At 39.2% G+C, this 21,814-nt stretch overlaps 2 protein-coding genes across 3 annotated transcripts; both read left to right on the forward strand.

Annotated features, from left to right (window-relative positions):
* Positions 1-820: 820 nt before the first annotated feature.
* On the forward strand, positions 821-9,907 carry LOC130222704 (uncharacterized). The gene is made up of 5 exons (XM_056455232.1): positions 821-1,197; positions 2,338-2,691; positions 4,069-5,734; positions 5,804-5,927; positions 9,891-9,907. The coding sequence occupies exons 1-5, from the start codon at positions 821-823 to the stop codon at positions 9,905-9,907; spliced, it is 2,538 nt and encodes an 845-aa protein (XP_056311207.1).
* Positions 9,908-16,480: 6,573 nt separating this feature from the next.
* LOC130222107 (gastrula zinc finger protein XlCGF8.2DB-like) lies at positions 16,481-21,238 on the forward strand. Of its 2 annotated transcripts, XM_056454740.1 has the most exons (3): positions 16,578-16,622; positions 19,442-19,482; positions 19,577-21,238. In XM_056454740.1, the coding sequence occupies exon 3, from the start codon at positions 19,582-19,584 to the stop codon at positions 20,737-20,739; it is 1,158 nt and encodes a 385-aa protein (XP_056310715.1). In that variant the 5' UTR covers positions 16,578-16,622; positions 19,442-19,482; positions 19,577-19,581; the 3' UTR covers positions 20,740-21,238. The 2 variants fall into 2 exon arrangements, with proteins under 2 accessions (XP_056310714.1, XP_056310715.1); XM_056454739.1 differs by lacking the exon at positions 19,442-19,482 and having other exon boundaries at positions 16,481-16,622.
* The last annotated feature ends 576 nt before the right edge of the window (positions 21,239-21,814 follow it).

The raw sequence follows: 21,814 nt of genomic DNA on the forward strand, positions 1-21,814 counted from the left end.
AGCCACACCTACCGCCCCCACCGTGCAGAAACTATACCCAGATCTCCCGCCCCCATACAACCCACCACAGCCTAACATGATAGGGAAACAGATGCCAATGTTTAATGTGAAAGGAGGTACTTTGAACTTAGATGAGATACAGGAAGGAGCAACAGGGGGAGAACAGCCTGAGAATGGGGAGGGTGAACAACAGAGTAGGATGAAAAATGAACCTGGGAATGATTTACGAAATGAAGTAATGAGCCAGTGTTCTGCCATACAATTGGAGGTAAGGAGTCTATTAGAACAGCTTATCTCTGAAGAACAGAAAACAAGGGAACAGAGTAAAAATAGCAGGAGCTCTGCAGCTAGATCAGTTGTGGATATTGATGACAGTGATGACGACAGCCAGAGTAGTTCAGAAGGAGGGATTAGAAGAAGGAAAGTAGGGGAAAATAAGTTAGGACTGCAGGTCAGATTAGATGGGAAGTTGACTCTGAGAGAGGAAGAAGATAGAGAAGAAGATAGTGAAGATAATGAAAGGGACACCGGAGAAGATAAATGGCCAGTTTCTTCCACGCCTCAGACACAGTGGCCTAGGCGAAGCCAAAGATTAACAGAAAAAGCCCCCAAACCCACCCTAGTTACTATGGGAAGGGTGTGCAACATGCCTTTATTGGCAGGGCCTACAGGCCGCAGTTACCAGCCATGGTCACTAACAGATCTTGAGACCCTGGTAAAAAAGCTACCAGCCATAACAGAAGGAGGTGGTAGATGGGTGAACAAGTTGTTCGCCTTATCACATGGTCAGATACTATCAGTAGGGGACTTGAGACAAATAATGAGTCGAGTCCTGTCAGGACATCAGATTGTGGACGTGGAACAGAGGGCTGGCACCACAAGTTTGGGAAACAGTGCCCCATTGGTGCAAGGGGGAGGCCAGTCTCCTCTGTGTCAGGCTATAAGGGACAAGTTTCCCACCCCTGATACCATGTTTGAGAATTTGAAATTTAAACACAAGGATGGGGAAAACGGTGCAGCCTATATAAATCGATGTTGCCAAGAATGGGAAGAGGCATGTGATGAAAACCCAATGTCTAACCCTGTCACTAACAGAATTTTCAGGGCTGCTGTACTGCAAGGAGCTCCAGCTGGTGTGACCCAAGCCATGGAACAATCTCCTGAGGTACCTGGCAGTGATGATACTAAATGGAAAAGGTATGCAGTACATTTCATAGACAAAGCGGTAGAGAGAGCAGACAAAGAAGGGGGTGAACTATTAAAATTACAAAAAGAGTTGTTGAAGCTGCAATTGGAGAAAGAAAAAACAGCAAAGAATAAAGGTTTAAAACAGATGACAGTTCAAACGGCTCAGCCTCCCCCACAAACAAATGAGGGTAGTTATGAGGGCACCCCCCAATATCCTCCAAGTCAACTACAATGGAGTAGAGGGAGGGGAGGAGCTAGGGGTCGAGGAACAGTCAGGCTAGATGGCTGCTACAGGTGTGGAGGTAACGGTCATTGGGCCAATACTTGCCCAAACAATAATAATAGCTGTTACCTGTGTGGACACCCTGGGCACATGGCCAGAAACTGCCACAACGGACAAGGAGGCCAACCCCCTCCATTTCAAAATAGGGGGCGGGGAATGCAGAGAGGTAGAGGACAACCCCAAAGGGGAGGGTGGGGTAATAGGCCAGTGCCGCCGAACCAACCCAGTTTCCAGCAACCACTGACTCAACAGTGGGTTGGAACAGAGGATGGTTATTATGCATGAAGGTCCCCACAGAGAGCCCAAGAGAGGGCTATGGCCGAGCCCCTCTTGACCATCACTGTCAACGATAGTGACATTGAGGCCTTAGTAGATACAGGAGCCACTTATTCCACCGTTACTGATGGTGTTGACAGACGACAATTATCATCAAAACATGTAGAAGTTATGGGTTTCTCTGGGGATACTGAAAGATGGCCACTGACTAAACCACTTCCTGTCGCCATTGCAGGGCAACAACTCACACACTCTTTTCTCTACTCCACTAATTCGCCAGTTCCCCTACTGGGTAGAGATTTATTGATAAAAGCTGGAGCTAGTATACTCTGCACCCCTGAAGGAGTAATTGTTTCCTTCCCCACTGGGCAGACGGTTAATTGCTCACTACAAGGTGGAATGGGACACAATCAGTGGTTACTTGCACCATCCCCCACCCCAGACAACTGTGTAGACATTTATTGGGCTCTGCTATCTCCATCGCAGACAGGAGCCTATTCACTCTTCCAAGAATGGAAAGCGTGGATATATACACTAGATATTTTCATTCCTCCCCCTGATGATTTACACTGCACACTGTTCTATGACAGACAGGAAGACGATGTGTATCAGGAGGCCTTCATAGATGTTGAAGGGTCACAGTGGAGCCTAAAAAGCACAGGTCTGTTGATAGGGAAAGAAGGTGTGGTGGCTCCAATCTGCTTAACAGAGGAACAAGAAACATGGTACAAAATGAGGCAGACTGCTGCCCCACATGTATCACTGGCATTGCACCCCACACATGAGGCTAGGGAGCTGGGCTCAATGACAAAGAGACTACTAACTGTCACTGACTGGGAGCCCACAGACAACGCACAGTTGTATTACTCCCCATCAGCAGACAGTTACAAAATAGTGAGGGAAACCCTTGACCTGGGCACTCTGGAACACAAATGGATTTCCAGGTGTCATGGCAGAGATAAATCTGATGGGGAGGGGGCAGAAGAATTAATTAACTCCATGCCACAAGAATTATGGTCAAAAGGACCCACTGACGTGGGATACTGTAATATAACACCTGTCACTTTTAACATCTCTGACGGCCCACCAACATGGGTCCCACAGTACAGAAATAGACCAGAAGCCGTAGCTGGCATCAAGCCAACGATTGAGGGCCTACTTAACTCTGGAGTTTTGACTCCCCACCAGTCACAATGGAACACACCTATATTTCCAGTCCCTAAACAGGGAGGCAAGTATAGAATGGTACATGACCTCAGAGAAATCAACAGTAGAGTTACTACCCCAGTAGTTGCTGTCCCTAACCCATACACTGCCCTTTCCATGGTAAACGTATCGCACCAATGGTTCTCCTGCATAGACATGGCAAATGCATTTTTCTGCATACCAATCTCAGAGGAATGTAAAGATTGTTTGGCCTTCACTTTTCAAGGAACCCAATATTCTTACAATAGACTACCACAAGGGTTCATCTTGAGCCCGGGCATTTTTAATCAGGTCTTGAAACAACAATTACAGGACTGTCAGTTACCAGAGGGAGTGGTGACAGTGATGTATGTTGATGATATCTTGATAGCTGCACCTTCGCCAGAGTCATGTTTAAAGGCCACTGAGACTGTCTTGAGGAAACTATGGGAGGCAGGGTTGAAAGTCAGCAGAGACAAGTTACAGGTTTGTAGACAAACGGCTACCTTTTTAGGAAGAGTGGTAGGAGTGAGTGGAAAGGGGGTATCACCAACACATAAAAAGGACATACTAACATACCCAAAGCCACTCACTGTGAAAGACATGCTTTCTTTCCTAGGTCTGACAGGGTTTAGCAGACATTTCGTCCCACAATATGTGGCTCTGACCAGTCCTCTTAGGGGCATGGTTAAACAATGTGGTATGAGAAACTTGATGACAAAATTGGATTGGACAATGGAGGCTGAGGAAGCATTCCAGAAAATAAAAGCAGAATTGGCTCACTGTAGTAACTTATGTTCTCCAGACTATAAAGTGCCATTTCAATTAGACGTGTCAGAAACAATCACAAGCGCGCATGGGGTTTTGTATCAACGACAATCAGGTAACAGGAGAATTTTGTTGTACGTCAGTGTACTTCTAGACCAGGTAGAAGCTAGACAACCACCATGTGCCAGATTTGCTGCAGGTCTAGCTAAGATAATACAGAAAACATCACACATCGTCATGGGCCATCAGTTGTTGATCAGGACCTCTCATTCGGTGGTCAGTTTTGTTAACTCAAGCTCATTCACCTTCTCTGCCCTACGGCAGAGAAGAATGCTAAAAATTTTGACAGCTGCAAATATCACCTACAGCCACAATGGGATCAACATGGCTGACCTTATGACTGATGGGGACCATTATGATTGTGCACCATTGACAGACAGATTATCGGTAGCTAGGGAGGGTCTGACAGCCTCCCCACTTCCTGAAACAGACAACCCAATAACACTGTTTACGGATGGTAGTTGCCACCGGGCGGATGATGGAACTCTGAAAGCAGGATTTGCTGTGGTTCAATTACAGGGTGACCAATTTGTCACAATACAAGCTGAACCCCTAATTGGCAAACAATCTGCACAAAAAGCAGAACTATTGGCCCTAATCAATGCATTGAGGCACTCAAAAGGACAGGCTGTCAACATCTACTCTGATTCTGCATATGCAGTGTCCACAGCCCACGTGGAGCTGCCTGTGTGGATCAGATGTGGATTCACAACTTCTTCTGGCCGGCCTATTACTCATGAGAAAGAAGCAAGAGAGCTCTCTGAAGCCATAATGTTGCCAAACAAAGTGGCTATTATCAAGTGCACTGGTCATTCTCAAGGAACTGACCTAATATCAAAAGGGAATGAAGCAGCAGACTTGGCGGCAAAACGTGCCTCAGGCTACCTTCAGGGTCAGTTTGTGGTCACATCTGAGCCAGACGTGACATCCCTCCTACCAGAATTCTCAAGAGAATTCTTATCTGAGCAGCAAGACATGGCTGCTCCTGAAGAAAAGTCTGTGTGGAAAAACAAAGGGGCAATCAGACACGAGGATGGCTTATGGACAGCACCTGATGGTAGAGCTTTGCTCCCAGCGTCACTAGTCCCAAGCGTGTTGAAAGAAGCCCACACATATGCACATTGTGGTGATAAGCAAATGTCGCGAGCATTGCAATCATGGTGGCATCCTTTTATGCCACACCTAATTTCTGGGTACATAACGACATGTGACATCTGTCAGATGCACAATGTCAAACCAACTATGAAACCATCTCAGGGATCGTTCCCATTGACAAATGGCCCTGGGGATGAAGTTATAATTGATTTCACTGACATGATTGAAAAGGTAAATGGTAAACGATACTTGCTTGTTATGATTGATGCATATACTGGATGGCCAGAGGCCTTCCCAGTGGGCAAGGAAGACAGCACTGCTGTCATTAAATGTCTAATAAACCATTACATCCCACGTCATGGTTTTCCGAGCCGGGTCAGATCTGACAACGGCTCACACTTTAAAAATGAACATCTGGCTGATGTGGAAAAGGCATTGGGTTTAGTACACCATTTCGGGGCAGTCTATCACCCACAGTCACAAGGTAAGGTTGAGCGGTTGAATCTAACATTGAAAAACAAATTGGCTAAAATCTGTGCACAGACTAAATTGACATGGTTGGCTGCTCTTCCACTGGCTTTGATGTCAGTAAGGAGCTCTGTGAGCAGGGCAACAGGATACACGCCCTTCGAACTGTTGACTGGTCGCCAATTTCCTGGCCCATTGACCCCACTACAATTGGAACCAGTACAACCATTATCACACAAAATTTACTATGACAAATTGACTGCTCTAATTGAATCTTTTGACAAAATGTTACCAACTGATTTTAGGGGACACGAATATCCAGCACCACTACCTGACCGAACTTGGGACTGGGTGAGATTGAGAATCTACAGGCGTAAATGGAAAGAGCCTCGCTGGTCTGCTCCAATTAAGGTAATTGCACGCACCTCTCACTGTGTTCGTCTTGCAGGAAAAGGTGACACTTGGTACCATCTAAGCCAGTGCTGTCCGGCGGACCCACCGTCCAGATCATTGGACGACACCAGAGTGGACCTTGCTTCGCAGGTCCAAGAGAGGGAGGATACCACAGGAGGTAAAGGAGGGAGTAAGGGTACCACAAAAGGAGGTGACACACAAACACATACATACGATAAAAGTTTTCATCCATCCCAAAGTAACCTACAAACGTTGCAGGTGGTCCACAAAACTGGGGATTTATTCACAGCCCCTAAAGGAGAAGCTGTAGCCCATTGTGTCAGTGCAGACTGTGCATTTGGAGCGGGCATAGCGGAAAAATTCAGAGAAAGATATGGGGTTGACAAGGTAAAGGCCCAGAGGAAAACGAAAGGTGATTGTGCTATAACTCACGAGGCAGACAGAATAGTTTTCCACCTGATCACAAAAACGTTTGCCAGAGACCTACCTACATATGAGGATTTTGAGAGCAGTCTAATCTGCATGAGAACGTGGTGTGACAAATTACACATCACCAGATTGTCAATACCCCGGCTGGGGTGTGGTTTGGACAAGTTGGAATTCTATAGAGTTCTCCACATTATTGAAAAGACATTTAAAGGCCAGAACATAACCATTTCAGTTTATACGTTAGAATAAGTTTACTGTGCTTGCTATTTTTTATTGTAGCTTTGATATGATATATTACTTGCTGTTAACACAATAACGCTGTGAAAATAATATAAAGGGAGGACCAGAATTGAATAATAAGAAAAACCAGCATCAATAAAACATGAGGGTCAAGTTGTGGGAAAACTGGAAACTATTGGGGATAGTGGGGATATTAACACTGATAATAGTGGGGACAATTCTAGGAGTAGGAAAAAGTCACAACATGAATGAAACCTCAACTGTAAAACCAACCAGAGTAAAAAGATCCCTAGGGGAAGAAAACAGGTGTTCCAAGTATTATGGAGGGCTGTCCATAGAATATGTAAAGGGAGAGACAACATCTTACACATTTGATCTATGTCAGGTAATTGACTGTGGGGGATACAATAGTTCGTGGCGAGGATATGACGTATATGTTTGTTTTGATCAGACTATGAATGCATGGTGTAACACAATGGGTAAGGCAGATAATAGGTGGTGTAGAGGGTGGGATCAAGTAGTGGGGTACACAGGGAAATGGACGCCAAACCCAACATGGTTAGGGAATTTTAAAAACGAGTGGAGAAAACTGAAAATACAAAGGGATTATAGTCCTACCCAGAACCCTATTACTATGTCAATAGGGGAGTGGACAGGATACCCCCTAGATGAGACCCATTATGCTGGAAAAAACAATCCGCCTAAGTTTCTCCATATACTATTAGGAGTTGAGATATCAGGAACTGACCCGCTGGGAGTCATAGAAGTTGAGTTTTTAGATAGGGTCAATGTAATAGATAGAAACAAGATAACAACTATAGGACCCCCAATTAGAGATCATAGTAGAGAAATTAGAGGTCGAAGGGTTGTAATACAAATGGATTATACCAAATTAACCCCTGAGGACGTACTAGAGAAAGCCACAGGATATGGGGAAACTAATTTGTGGTTAGAATGGATGATTTCCACAGCTAAACAAACAGGAATGACAGATTGTGTTGCATGTGCAAAAGCTAGACCAACCCTTCGAATAGAACCAGCCCCATTGATAATCAAAGATCCGGTGGGATATGGATGCATGATAAATTTGACTAGGCAGTATCGACCAAAAGGATGTGACACTCTAGCGGAAATATTTCCACCAATAAATAACCAGACAAAAACAGGCCCATTTTCTGCAGACCCAGGAAATTTCACCTGTTTTAATTTTACTCCCACCGGAACAGTGCTAGTCAGGGTAGGGCATATTAACCGTTTGTGGTGCAAACAGATTATCAACAATGCAGGGGATATAATAGGACCTTGGGCGCGGGGAGGACTATATTATTATTGTGGAGGGAAAAGATTGTTTGTAAGAATAAAAGGGAAAACTACGGAAGGTATATGTGCAATGGTTAGGTTGGTAGCACCAGTAACACTGATTGGCAAGAGACGAGAGGGAAGGGGTGAAAGTATAGCTGGAAGAAGAAAAAGGGACTCGAGGTTCGACTTAACTACAAATTCCCCGACCTATATAGATTCAATAGGGGTGCCAAGAGGAGTCCCTGATGAATACAAACTAGTAGACCAAATTGCTGCCGGGTTCGAGAATATCCCAATAATTTCAGCCCTATTCCCTGTCACCCCAAGTAAAAATGTGGATAGAATAAATTATGTGCACTATAATGTGATGAGATTGGCAAATTTAACAAGAGACGCCGTAGAAGGATTATCAGAACAATTGGCCCCAACCTCATTAATGGCAATACAAAATAGAATAGCATTAGATATGCTCCTAGCGGAAAAAGGTGGGACTTGTGTATTTTTCCAGGATTTTTGCTGTTCCTTTATTCCCAATAATACCGCCCCAGACGGATCAGTAACGAGGGCTTTAGAAGGATTAAAAACCCTTTCCAAAACAATGGCAGAACACTCTGGTGTAAATAACCCATTTGATGATTGGCTGACCGGTGTGTTTGGAAAATATAAAACCATGTTTACATCAATTTTGATCTCTATAGCTACCTTTGTGGCCATAATAGTGACCTGCGGATGCTGTTGCATCCCGTGTATCAGAACATTGTGTAACAGGGTGATAATTGCAGCAATTGAAAAGAAAGATGGAGCTCCACCCCCTTACACAATGCCTCTGCTGGTATCTCCTGGAAATAATGATGAGGAGGAAGAGGAGGAGGAATATGAATTATAAATGTTGTTTTTTCCTAGTAACTGTGCTTCTTTGCAGATGCTGATTCATCACAAGTTATGTGTTTTTTAGATATTGATGTTTGAGAAATTTGCTGTTTGAAAATGTGTTAAGATTTACATTTTGATTATTGAAATGTTTGTAGTCTAGATAATTTCAGTGTGATTGACTCAGCTGACATGTTGTGGTTGCCCAAATGTCAATTAGGGGACCGACTGGGTGCCTTTCCCCACAGGGGTTTTCGGCCCAGTCCAGCCTGAGCACACTGGTTTATAGGGAATTTATAGGGACCATCATTGTTTGACTGTTATGATTGTGTTTATTGCTTTTATTTTCCTTAATGGTCTGATATGATGTATCCGGTGAACATGTGGTGGCTGCCCATAAGCCAACTAGGGGGCCGCTTGGGTGTCTTTCCTCATAGAGGTTTTCGACCCAAGCTCATCTGGACATATTGGACCAAGAATTCTGAGATTTTTTAAGTGTTTATTAAGTGGTGTGGCCTCTTTTCAGAGGCCAAGAGAGGGATTGAAGGATAAGCATTTTATTAAGCTTTGTTAGTAAGTACGTAATAAATATAGACATGAAGGCTTTTGCTTTAAAGAGGTAACTGCTATATTATGAGCAAAGTATAGAGAAATGTTACCGGATGCTAGCGCATCCTGTTTTTGGGTGGGGGTGATGGAGAGTCACAAGATGTATGAGCTGTGTGTACGTGCTCTCAAACATCTAAAAAAGGGTGAACTGTTAAGAGAAGATACACAGATACCAGGAAGAGGAATATCTGGTTGCTGAATGGCCAACTTCTTAAGAAAAGACCATATAAGGCTAATAAGAGTTTAGGGTAAGAGTGTGTGTGAGGAACAGTATAAAAGCGGAAGGACAGCAGAGGGGCTTTTACATTATTATATCCCTCCTGCGCAGAACATGTATTCTCTAACTTCTTGCATTCAAAATAAAACTTCTTAATTTTCAACTCAGATCTCCGTCAATTTTTGAACATGCAATGGACCATTTGAGTCCTACAGTTCTCATGTGGATTTTAAGGGTGATGTTTCGCTTAAAACTCTTTCCACACTGAGGGCAAGAGTAAGGCTTCTCCCCAGTGTGAATTCTCATGTGTGCTGCAAAGTTTCCTGCATGATAGAAGCTTTTTCCACACTGTTGGCATGTGTACGGCCTCTCTCCAGTGTGAATTCTCATGTGGGTTTTAAAGCTTTGTGTATAACCAAAACTCTTTCCACACTGTTCGCAGGTGTAAGGTTTCTCTTTAGTGTGAACTCTCATGTGAATATCAAGCTTTGGCTTTTGGCTGAAACTCTTTCCACACTGTTGACAGCTAAAATAACGCCCAGAATTGGATTTCCGAGGTCTTCTGCGTAATGAAGTCTTTTTAGTCAGTGTGGGTTTTTCATCAGTCATTATTTCTTGGGGTTTCTCAAACTGCTGTTTCTCCTCCATTTGATAAGTCTCTTCTTTCAGTACCACCACGTCTTAAAAATAAGTGAACTTTAGTATGAAGGCCCAAAGGAACAAGCATGAAATGGATGTTTCACCCACAAATGAAAATGACCGTACCATTTACTCTGTGTTATGCAGTTTTGATCAAGAAACTCATAAAGGTTTAAAACCACATGCGGGAGAGTAAATGGTGAGGCTATTTTCATTTCTGCATCAACTATCCCTTTAAAGGGTTCCTATTATGAACCTTTTTACAAGATGTAAGAGGTTTTGGCTCCAAATCAGATCATGTACCTTGCAGAATATTTAATTTTGAGGGTCAGAGGAAAACCAAGCTCTTTTTGTGCCTGTGGCTTTAAATGCAAATGATCAAATGCACTCGCTCTAGATTACTCGTGTTGTGTTCCCTCATGTGTATCTTCCACTAAATTTAAACATTTTTTACTTGCTTGGAAGACCCGATTGAGACAAATCCTGCATGTTCATAGCAAGTGCGCATAATTTACCTTATATTAGTGAGTTTGGATTATTGTATATAACTTATGCAAATGTTTCCCAGTACTGGGTTGCAGCTGGAAGGGCATCCGCCGTTTAAAACATATGCTGAATAGGTTGGTGGTTTATTCCGCTGTGGTAACCCCTGATTAATAAAGGGACTAAGCTGAAAGAAAATGAATGAATGAACTTGTGCAAATGCTTAATGCCACGTTTGCTGTAAACTGGAGTGATGAGGAGATGGCGAGATGACATACTTTGCTACTCGTTTTCATTCATTTGTACTTTTGTATTTGTTTTCTTGCCTTTGAGCATGTCCTGAGGCTTAGCTGAAGACCTACTTGGTGACATTTTATATACCCGACAAGATGCAGAAATGCCATTTAAAAAGGTGACCTGCTGTTTGTCCAATAAGGGACAGTGACAACGTAAATATAGAAATAATAATGTTTACCAGGGGTTTGCAAATGTGAAACGTCTGTTAATGAACACCCAGGATTATTTTTTAACCCCAGGTAAAGCATGAGCAGTGTGGAACATGATTACAGATAACCCAGGATTCTGTATATACAGGGTTAGAATGACCCAGGGTTAACAATTTGAAGTGTGAAAAGTCCTAAGAATACTCAGCATCAGCTCTCAGGATAACCAGAGTACAATGACAAACAGCGACAATTGTCAATCATGTCATAGCAGTGACCAGGGTCCATTTCAGAAAGGAGGTTAAGTGAAAACTCAGAGTATTTTAACCCTGAAATGAGAGAAACTCTGGGTTTTCCATTTCAAAATGGCAGGTTTGTCAAACTGGAGAAAGCAGGGTAAGTCAAGCCTGTTTCTGAAAGTAACTTTTACTCAGTGTCAGTTACTGTGGTAACTTACTCTGTGAACCTAACCTGGTCAGGGGCAGGTTTTATTCTTTAACTCTGAGTTTCTGTCGGTCTCCTTCCCTTTTTTTTTAAGACAAAGCGGTATTTCTCCCCTTAGCCTTACCTTTCCACTCACCTATTTTAATGCTCAAAACGATACAAAACGATTGATGGAAACATCATGATGCATACTGTAACTTTTTAAAAATCCACATAAAAAATGTGCAAAACTGAGCAGGATAAACTTTTATTCGATAGAATCGATGCGCCTAAACTGGGAACACTTTTACTGAACAAATTACAGTATGTGCATTAAAAAAGTTTTGTTATAAGAGATCATATGAGGATGAAAATGTGAATAGACAATCCAGCAGGCTGAGCGCACTGAAGAACATCGGAAATAGCTTTAACCGTTTTAGTTTTAATGTATATTATTAATGACCTCCAGAGTGTCAAGAGAGTCTGTTCTCCATGTCTCATGACCTCAAACGCCCCCACGTGTTCATTGTGTGTCAACATTGTCTTCTGAGGCGCTAGTACATTTATTAAATAAAGAAAAAATTGACGCAGCTTCTTCTACCGCAGTAAATTCTGTTTTTACTGTTGATATGTGGCACCAGTTAATCAGGAAGTGACGATTTTTAAGGCCTAAATTTTTACGACATTTTATGACTCACGGAAACCCTCTTTAAACACAAGAGCCCTGGTAATTATTTATTATAATAATGATGTAATTCTAACTCAGATACTATCTGTGAGAACTAGTAACAATTACTTTTAATAGTTTAAATACATGATGAAGTTGATGAAAAAAAGGGGATTGTGATCAATATGACATATGCAAATGGAGAGCACTAAGCCAACACTATCACTGTAATAGCAGATATCTTCTATGAGAATACTTTAGGTCAGATATCGTCAGCTCAGTTAAACTTGTTTTAATTTATTGTTTTTATTTATTTTTATAGCACCAGTGCTCAAGGACACTTTACAAACCATAGGAAAACAAGAAAAGCAATAAACTTAAGGAGATGGGAAATGGGAGACTAATAATACATAATATAATGACAAAAGACATGAGAACAAGTAACGAAAGAAACTCATTCCTGTCTTTCAATGAGTGCTTATGTGCATTTAGGAGAACTAGGCAGCACACTCAGGGCTGCAAGATGGATTTAATTTAGTATTATTATTAAAATATATCTGAATGAGGATCAAATGACTGAGTTGGTCTTTAAGAATGAAAATCAACCTGTTTGTTCCTGCAGATCTTCCTGTTTGACTGTGAATGTTTCTTCAATCTTCACATCTTCACTCTCCTCTTTAATAAACGCCATCTTTATAACAGTGTTGAGATCAGTCGCTTCAGCAGGAGTTTTCTCTGTGTTTGGACACTTTATCCTGTTTAAAATGAACAAAACAATAAAAATGTCCTGTTTAAAATATATTAAACAATGAACAGAAACAAAATAACTTCTCTTCAACACTTGCTTCAACAGTTTCTTTATATGAGAGTAATTAACAAAAAGAAATCAGGCAAAAGGTTCCATTAAAACACTTATTACACAGATTTCTGTAACTTATTCAAACAATAGCCAATATTTACGTAGGAGTTAAATAATACTACGTTGTAAAAAACCTGAACCTTTAATTAAATCGGTTTATATCTGTAAACGTTTTAAAACAAACCTTTCTCTAGTTGAATCACAGCGCTGAAGCGGCGCCGCCTGATGACGTCACGCCACGCCAAAATAAAAGTCATTTTTGTTTCGCTTTTTTTGCCACTTACTGTTGAAGTCATGGCTAGGGCCAGATGAAATCTGCGGACGTTTTTTGCTATTTCTGCGGAGAATTTTGGTAAAAATCTGCGGATTTCTGTTAAATTATTTTGGGAGTATCATAACTAAAACATTAATATGTGAAATAATAAAAAATAATAATATCTTTTTAACTTGTATTTGTTTAAAATGCAAATCCAATTAGATTCAATTTATTTGGTAAACAAAGCAAGTGTCTTACATAATATATCTACTAAAAGACAAGAAAATATTGCATTACAAACTGCATTGTACATAAATCAGATGAACATTTTCATATTAGTCAATATTACTGTAATTTAAAAACTGAATAAATTTAGATTTTTCCCAGAGATAGGTTGTGGCTTGAAGGGCATCCGTTGCGTAAAAACATGCTGGATAAGTTGGCGGTTAATTCCGCTGTGGCGACCCCAGATTAATAAAGGGACTAAGCCGAAAAGAAAATGAATAAATAAATTTAGATTTACACACATTTACTCAAGTAAATAAACAGAATTAATGATGGGCTAAAAATCTGCGAAATTCCTGGTCATGGCTTATATATTTAGCATTTGGAGTTGATCAAAACCTTTACTCTAAACATTTTAAGACAATTAAAAAAACTTTTTAATCCACTAAGACTCAGTGTTTAAAGCAGACAATCTCAACATTCTAAAAGGTATAACAAATAATCTGATGGGTGTTTTGAGTTGAAACTTTACAGACACATTCTGGAGACACAAAAGACTTTTCCTAAATCTTGAAAAGGGGTAAAATTGGTGCCCTTTAAGTAAAAAGTACCCATTACTACTACATGTTTTAGTTTCACTAGCTGGGTCATTATCACTATAAAGTGTCTTTGATGTCCCACAAGATTGAATCAGTCTTACATGAACATAATGCACAATAATGAAACTCTGATGTTTTGATATAGTTGGTTAAACCTTTACACACATGCAGGTAGAATTATACGTGTTTTGAAATATGTTTTTGTCTGTTTTTGCCTTAAAATTACTTAAACTTAACTTAACTTAACTATATAAAAATATAGCTTTTAAACCGTGTACAAAGAGCTTAAATAGGGAAACACTTTACCAGCAGCAGGTATAACATGTGTTAAATAAATGCTATCTTTAGCCAAAAATGTCCTCCCTGTCACAAATCCTTCCTAGACAGGGTGGTCATATATGCATTGTTATTGACACTTTATTTTCTTTAATATTTTATTGTTAATTAGTTCATGTTTTTTTATGTCACAACACTTATACACACACACATACACTGCAGGAGTAGATGCAATATGAGTCGTGGACAATACAAACCTTTTGGCAATATCTGTCTCAGTCTATATTGAGGATATCATTTTAAAGTCCATATAATGGAGCTCACTGACTGTTTGAAATAAAACTGCAGCCCTAAGTATTTGTATACTTATGTGAACATCTGTAATCTAATTATTTACCTTATTCTGAAAAAAAAAAAAAACAGTATTATTAAGGTGTTTAACTTGAGTTGCTTCCAACATTCCCTTCACTCCTCCAATACAGTGTACAATATAAAGATTTACATTCATTAGCAAATTTAGTTTAACTTGAAGGACAATAATTGTTTATTTTAATATTAATTTGCATATTGATAAAACCTAACTGATAACAGAAGAGGTGGGCGGCATGGTGGCTCAGTGGTTTGCAGTGTTAGTGAAAACAGAAGTTGAATTCTTGAAAACTTCATAACCCTTATATATGAACCCTTTAATATTTCTTGTTGTACCTGTTGTTTTTCAAATTATTTATAACCTCAGCAAAACATCTCGTGTGATTTCTTAATTAACCAATAAGGGCCAGTTAATATTATCTGAAATCTTGACAAAATATTTTAGATCTTGGGTTTTATTTAGAAAAGTATGTGCACTGATTGCATATTTTATTGGAAAAATGTTTTGTCCATTATTTCATTATTTTAAATAGACTTTTTCCATAATCTATAAAGTTGAGTTGGTAAAGGGACACATGACCTTTCTGAAAATATAGATATTATAATAATATTATAATCACACTGCAATGAAAATATACTTATACTACTTTGAATTTGTTCATGACAGGATTGACACAATTTGAGGTTTGTTTCCTGTTTTTCTGCTTGCAGATTATTTGTAAAAAGTGCAGGAGCTTGACCAACATTCATCTCTTACAGCCTAAGGTCTAATAAATACAACAACTATGTGGTTAAATAAAAAATCTCTAACTTTTTTTTTTTAAATTTTGATGTCTCAAAGGCACTTTATAGTGATAAAATGACCCTAAAACGTTTTTTAAAATTGTCTTAAAAATGTTTAGATTAAAGGTTTTGATCAACTTTAAATACTGAATATCGGTGTCTGTGTGAGAGATAGCAGATCTGTTGTGTAAAGTGGTAAACGAGGGAGAAATGTATTAATAAGTCATAACTGCAAGTGGCAAAAAAGCTAAACAAAAAAGACTTTTATTTTGGCGTGGCGTGTGACGTCATAAGGCTGCGCTGCTCCAGCGATGTGATTCAAGTGGAGAAAGGTTTGTTTTAAAGCTTTTACAGATATAAAGCGATTGATGATTAAAGTTTCCCTCCGGTTCAAAATATGTACCTGTTGTTGACAATATTATATACCCTTTATACAATGTAGTACTATTTTACTCACAGTAATCGAGGGCTATTGTTTGATTAAAGTAACAGAAATGTGTATAATAAATGTTTTAATAAAGGTTTAATTTATTTAGTAGTAGAATGTCAGTTCATTCTATGTATACATCACTATATATGAGAAATGGAGTAAGATTGTTTTAATCTGCTCATTTGTGGCTATTGTTTCTAGCTCAGACCTGATTTCTTTATTGAGGTAAAGTTGGTTTTATATTCGCACATTCAGACTTTCTCCTAAACTAACTGAATATAACTTTTTAAAATAATTATTTGCTAATTCTAAACAGGGAAATCATCTTATCAAAATACAACATTGTTTACAGTCAAATAAATCGTAATGTTGTTTTCAAGTCCTACTTGGACGAGATTTCAGACTCAAAGTACCATGGTAAACAATACAGGGACCATGTCACAAGTTGTCACTGAACAAATGTGCGAATATAAAACCAACTTTACCTCAATGATTTCTTTTTAATTTCTTGTTTCTTTCATCTTGTGTTAATTACTCTCATATAAAGAAACTGTTGAAGCAAGTGTTGAAGAGAAGTTATTTTGTTTCTGTTCATTGTTTTGTTCATTTTAAACAGGATAAAGTGTCCAAACTCAGAGAAAAACTCCTGCTGAAGCGACTGATCTCCACACTGTTATAAAGATGGCGTTTATTAAAGAGGAGAGTGAAAACCTGAAGATTGAAGAAACATTCACAGTCAAACAGGAAGATCTGCAGGAACAAACAGGTTGATTTTCATTCTCAAAGACCAACTCAGTCATTTGATCCTCATTCAGATATATTTTAATAAGAAGAATACTAAATTAAATCCATCTTGCAGCCCTGAGTGTGCTGCCTAGTTCTTCTAAATGCACATAAGCACTCATTGAAAGACAGGAATTAGTTTCTTTCGTTACTTGTTCTCATGTCTTTGGTCATTCTTTTATGTATTATTAGTCTCCCATTTTCGCTACCTTCTTAAGGTTATTGCTTTTCTTGGTCTTCTACTGTTTGTAAAACGTCCTTGAGCACAGGCTCAAAAAGTTTACCTGAGCTGAGGATTTTTGACCTACAATATTCTCATAGAAGATCTCTGCTATTACAGTGATAGTGTTGGCTTAGTACTTCCATTTGCATATGTCACGTTGATCACAATTCCCTTTTTTCATCAACTTCTTTATGAGTTTAAAGTTGTTTCTAGTAGTTGTTACTAGTTCTCACAGATAGTATCTGAGCTAGGATTACATCATTACTATAATAACTAATTACCAGGGCTATTGTGTTTAAACAGGGTTTCTGTGGGGTCTTAAAATGTCTTAAATTCCAAAATCTAAATTTTAGGCCTTAAAGTCTTTTAACTTTTTAAAACATTTGTTCATTTTTTTTTTTAATTGATTTTTTTCAAAGAAAGTTTATGTTTGGAAAAGTGTATGGATATAAGTAAAGCTTGCTTGTTTTTACACTATATTTAAAATCTTTTGCTAAGAAATATCTAAAATGTTGTAATTTTTTATTATTCATTTATTATTGTATTATTAAATGTATTAAATAATTTTTTTTGATAGAGCAAATAAAAATCTTTTGCATCTGGGGCATTTGAAAAATTCCCTTTATGAGTCTAAAATTTCATTCAGAATTGTCTTGAAAATGTCATAAAAATATTGCATTTTACTTGGTGAAACCTGCAGAAACCCTGGGTTAAAGTATGTCAGAAAACGTGGAGGCCCCCAATTTTAAATATGCTGAATGACACTAAATTGAAAAGAATGGACACTAAAGTAATTAATTATTATGAAACATTGTACAGTATTGTAAACTATATGATGTTGCTGTGGGACGACGTGAAACAAAACAAACAAATTATAGTGGAACAATAACGTTTAGCATTGCACTGACTACAACTGGCCAACAAACTAGTCTAAATGACTTTTGCTGCTTAAGAAATGGATTACAGCATGCTGATGATATGCAAACATTTGAGTGTAAAGTTCGTCAGTATTGACCATATTATTCACGTACCAGCAGGCGCCGCCATTGGAATCTTTTGCTTGAGACTTTTTTAAAAGAATGAATTTTAGATCGTAAAAACAGTGTTATGCTGCTTAAGCATGAGACGATAACAGTTTACAAGGTATACCACGGTTTGGAAAAGTCAAGGTTTTAAAACTTTGTATATCAAAGGTATATCTAAGTTTTTTTTAGGACAGTATCTCCAGCAGAAATAATATCCAAAAATGCAGTTTTAAATAGTAAAGAAACAAATGAAGACAGCAGAAGTCAATGATTAATTTGAATGATTTTACCTGATCACCATGCCTAATGCTGCTTGATGCTGCAAAGTCAAATTTTCACATTTTTTTATTTTTCTTTGTATGTATAGTCATGAACACACTTGTTTGTAGAGCAAGTGGTGCGACCGTTTTCTGCCGTTTATCACTCCTGGTCTTTTCTCCAACTGTCAACTGAATTGGAAGTGCTAAAACAATAGCATGAGATCAGGTCACTATGACATGATTGACAATTGTCTCTGTTTGTCATTGTACTCTGTTTATCCTGAGATCTGATGCTGAGTATTCTTAGGGCTTTTCACACTTCAAATGTTTAACCCTGGGTCATTCTAACCCTCAATAAACAGAATCCTGGGTTATCTGTAATCACGTTCCACAATGCTCATGCTATACCTGGTGTTCATTAACAGATGGTCCACATTTGCAAACCCCAGGTTAACATTATTAACAGCAGGTAACCTTTTTAGATGGCATTTCTGCATCTTATCAGGTATATCAAATGTCATCACGCAAGTCTTCAGCTAAGCCTCAGGACATGCACAAAGGCAAGAAAACAAAGACAAAAGTACAAATGAATGAAAACAAATAGCAAAGTGTGTCATCTTGCCATCTCCTCATCACTCCAGTTTACAGCAAACGTGGCATAAAGCATTTGCATAAGTTCATTCATTCATTTTTTCTTTGGCTTAGTCCCTTTATTAATCAGGTGTCACCACAGCGGAATGAACCACCAACTTATCCAGCATTTGTTTTAAATAGTGGATGCCTTTCCAGCTGGAACCCAGTACTGAGAAACATTTGCACAAGTTATATACAATAATGCAAACCCACAAATAAAAGCGTGAATTATGCGTACTTCATATGAACGTGCAGGATTTGTCTATATAAGGTCTTCCAAGAAAGTGAAAAATGTTTAAATCCAGTGGTAGATACACATGAGGGAACACAACATGAGTAATCTAGAGCGAGTGCATTTGATCATTTGCATTTAAAGCCACAGACACAAAAAGAGCTTGGTTTTTCTCTGACCCCCAAAATGAAATATTCTGAAAGGTATATGATCTGATTTTAAGCCAAAACCTCAGACACATTCTGGGAACACCAAAGACTTACTTTACATCTTGTAAAAAAAAAAAAAGGTTCATAATAGGAACCCTTTAAAGGGATAGTTCATGCAGAAATGAAGATGGATGTGGTTTTAAACCTTTATGAGGTTCTTGATTCTGTTGAACGCAAAAGAAGATATTGTGAAAAAACGCTGGCTTCTTTTGTGTTCCAGAAGAAAGGAAATATTTAAAACCACATGACGGAGAGTTAGGGGTAAGGTCATTTTAATTTTTGGGTGACACATCCATTTCATGCTTGTCGCTTTGTGCCTTTATACTAAAGTTCACTTTTCTGTTGTTTGTTTAAGACCTGATGGTGCTGAAAGAAGAGACTCATCAATGGAATGAAATGGAAGAGAAACACCAAGACATAACGACTGATGAAAAACCCACACTGACTAAAAAGACTTCACATGGAAGACATCTGAAATCCAAATCTGAGTGTAATTTCAGCTGTAAACAGAGTAGAAAGAGTTTCAGTCAAAAGCCAAACCTTGATGTTCACATGAGAGTTCACACTAGGGAGAACCCTTACACCTGCAAACAGTGTGGAAAGAGTTTTCCTAAAACCCATGGCTTTAAAGCCCACATGAGAATTCACACTGGGGAGAGGCCGTACACATGCAAACAGTGTGGAAAAAGCTTCTGTCATGCAAGAAACTTGGCAGTGCACAGGAGAATTCACACTGGGGAGAAGCCTTACTCTTGCCCTCAGTGTGGAAAGAGTTTTAATCAAAATAACAACCTTGAAGTCCACATGAGAACTCACAATGAACGAAAAATATTTACTTGCACACAGTGTGGGAAAAGTTTTGCTAAAAAACAAAACGTTGACCTCCACATGAGGATTCACACTGGAGAGAAACCTTACACATGCACTGAGTGTGGTAAACATTTCACATATAAATCCACATTCAATAACCACAAGAGAACTCACACTGGAGAGAAACCTTACAGATGTACAGAGTGTGGTAAAAGTTTCCTAAATAAAACCACACTCGATAAACACATGAGGATTCACACTGGAGAGAAACCTTACAGATGCACAGAGTGTGGTAAAGGTTTCAGATGTAAAAGCACACTCAATCACCACAAGAGAACTCACACCGGAGAGAAGCTGTTTGCATGTGCTGAGTGTGGAAAGAGCTTCACAACCAAACCTAGCCTAATAAATCACATGAATGGTCACACTGGAACCCTAGTGTTCACATGTGATCAGTGTGGAAAGAGTCTCACACGCAAAGACGCCATTAAGCGACACATGAAGACTCACTCAGGAGAAGATCGTTTTAGATGCAGTGAGTGTGGAAAGGACTTTAAACATAAAAGAAGCCTCAGCGCTCACATGAAGCTTCACAATAGAGAGCAGAGTCCTCAACAGTTAGGCCTTGTCCACACAAACACAGGTATATTCAAAACGGAACCTTTTTCATGTAGTTTGGTTGTTCATTCACATGAAGTTCATTTATAAACTACTTTTGAGAGGATCACATGCTTATGATTGTCCACGGCTGGTCCTGCATTAGCTAACACATGATTCACCAATCAGATGAATCCTGACTCACTATAAATAACCAGAGTTTCTTACTTCAGTTATCTTCATCTTGAAGAATCCCTCTCCCACCCCTACTCTCCCTCCTTTCTAGATTGGTGCCAAATTAGTTGCCCATAGTCGAGCTCTTAGAAGCCATATATCTTCCTTTAGCCATCTCTATATCTGTCATTAGAACAGAAACAAGTCTGGGGATTTCATCAAGATCTACCAGAGCTCAAACTCCCCTCTCTCCCTGCTAACGGAAGGGAGTCCAGGGCTTGAGGATCTTGTGAGCTTAGGGCTCTCTCCCGGGACAGCATACCAAACAAGTGTGAACTCTTGAATACATATCAAGTTACTGGAAATGAAACCCTTTGAACACCTGAAGATGTAAACTCAATAACTGAAGAGGGGTGAAGATTTTGACAACTTTTTTGTGCTGTAGATCAGGGCTCACAGCCCAGTACCGGGTTGTGAGAGTTGCTAGCGGGCTTCAAGAATGCAAAATAACTCTATATGTTGACAGACTGTGTGGCTTGTTTCACATGCAAACACCTACAGGAACTCAAGAATTGTGACCCAACCAAAGCAGTTGGGTAATCTCTTACTTGAAGATCACTGATGAGAAACTGCACTATTGTCTTCAATAAAGTTTTCTCCCCATAAGAACTTTGGTCAGCTTGCTTACTTTATGTATTAGAGTCATTTATATATTGGTGAGCCACCCAAGAACAGTTTAGCCAAGTACAGCAAAATCTGACAATGTGTTTCAACTTATTATGAACCAATAACCATATTTGTGCACATTGCACACTTGCAAATTCTTTATTAATTTACCAATCAAATGGTCAGCTTTGAAAAGAGAATTAGAAAGATTAGAGAGGAGAAAATGTTTGTGGAGATGCAGGGAACACTGTCCTACACCCTTAGATTGTGTTTTTAATTATTCACTTTGTTTGACTGTCTTGTTGGCGAATGAAAGTCCGGCTAAACTTGTGTGGTGTGAACTCGC

This window comes from Danio aesculapii, chromosome 4 (assembly GCF_903798145.1).
Source record: "Danio aesculapii chromosome 4, fDanAes4.1, whole genome shotgun sequence".
NCBI classification, from domain to species: domain Eukaryota; kingdom Metazoa; phylum Chordata; class Actinopteri; order Cypriniformes; family Danionidae; genus Danio; species Danio aesculapii.

Coding starts and splice junctions, on each gene's coding strand:
- LOC130222704 (XM_056455232.1), top strand. CDS start 821: ATGAGTCGAGTCCTGTCAGGACATCAGATTGTGGACGTGGAACAGAGG. Junction 1,198..2,337: donor GATGATACTAAATGGAAAAG/GTATGCAGTACA, acceptor GTTCTATGACAG/ACAGGAAGACGATGTGTATC. Junction 2,692..4,068: donor GAACACAAATGGATTTCCAG/GTGTCATGGCAG, acceptor TATCACCTACAG/CCACAATGGGATCAACATGG.
- LOC130222107 (XM_056454739.1), top strand. CDS start 16,538: ATGGCGTTTATTAAAGAGGAGAGTGAAAACCTGAAGATTGAAGAAACA. Junction 16,623..19,576: donor AGATCTGCAGGAACAAACAG/GTTGATTTTCAT, acceptor TGTTTGTTTAAG/ACCTGATGGTGCTGAAAGAA.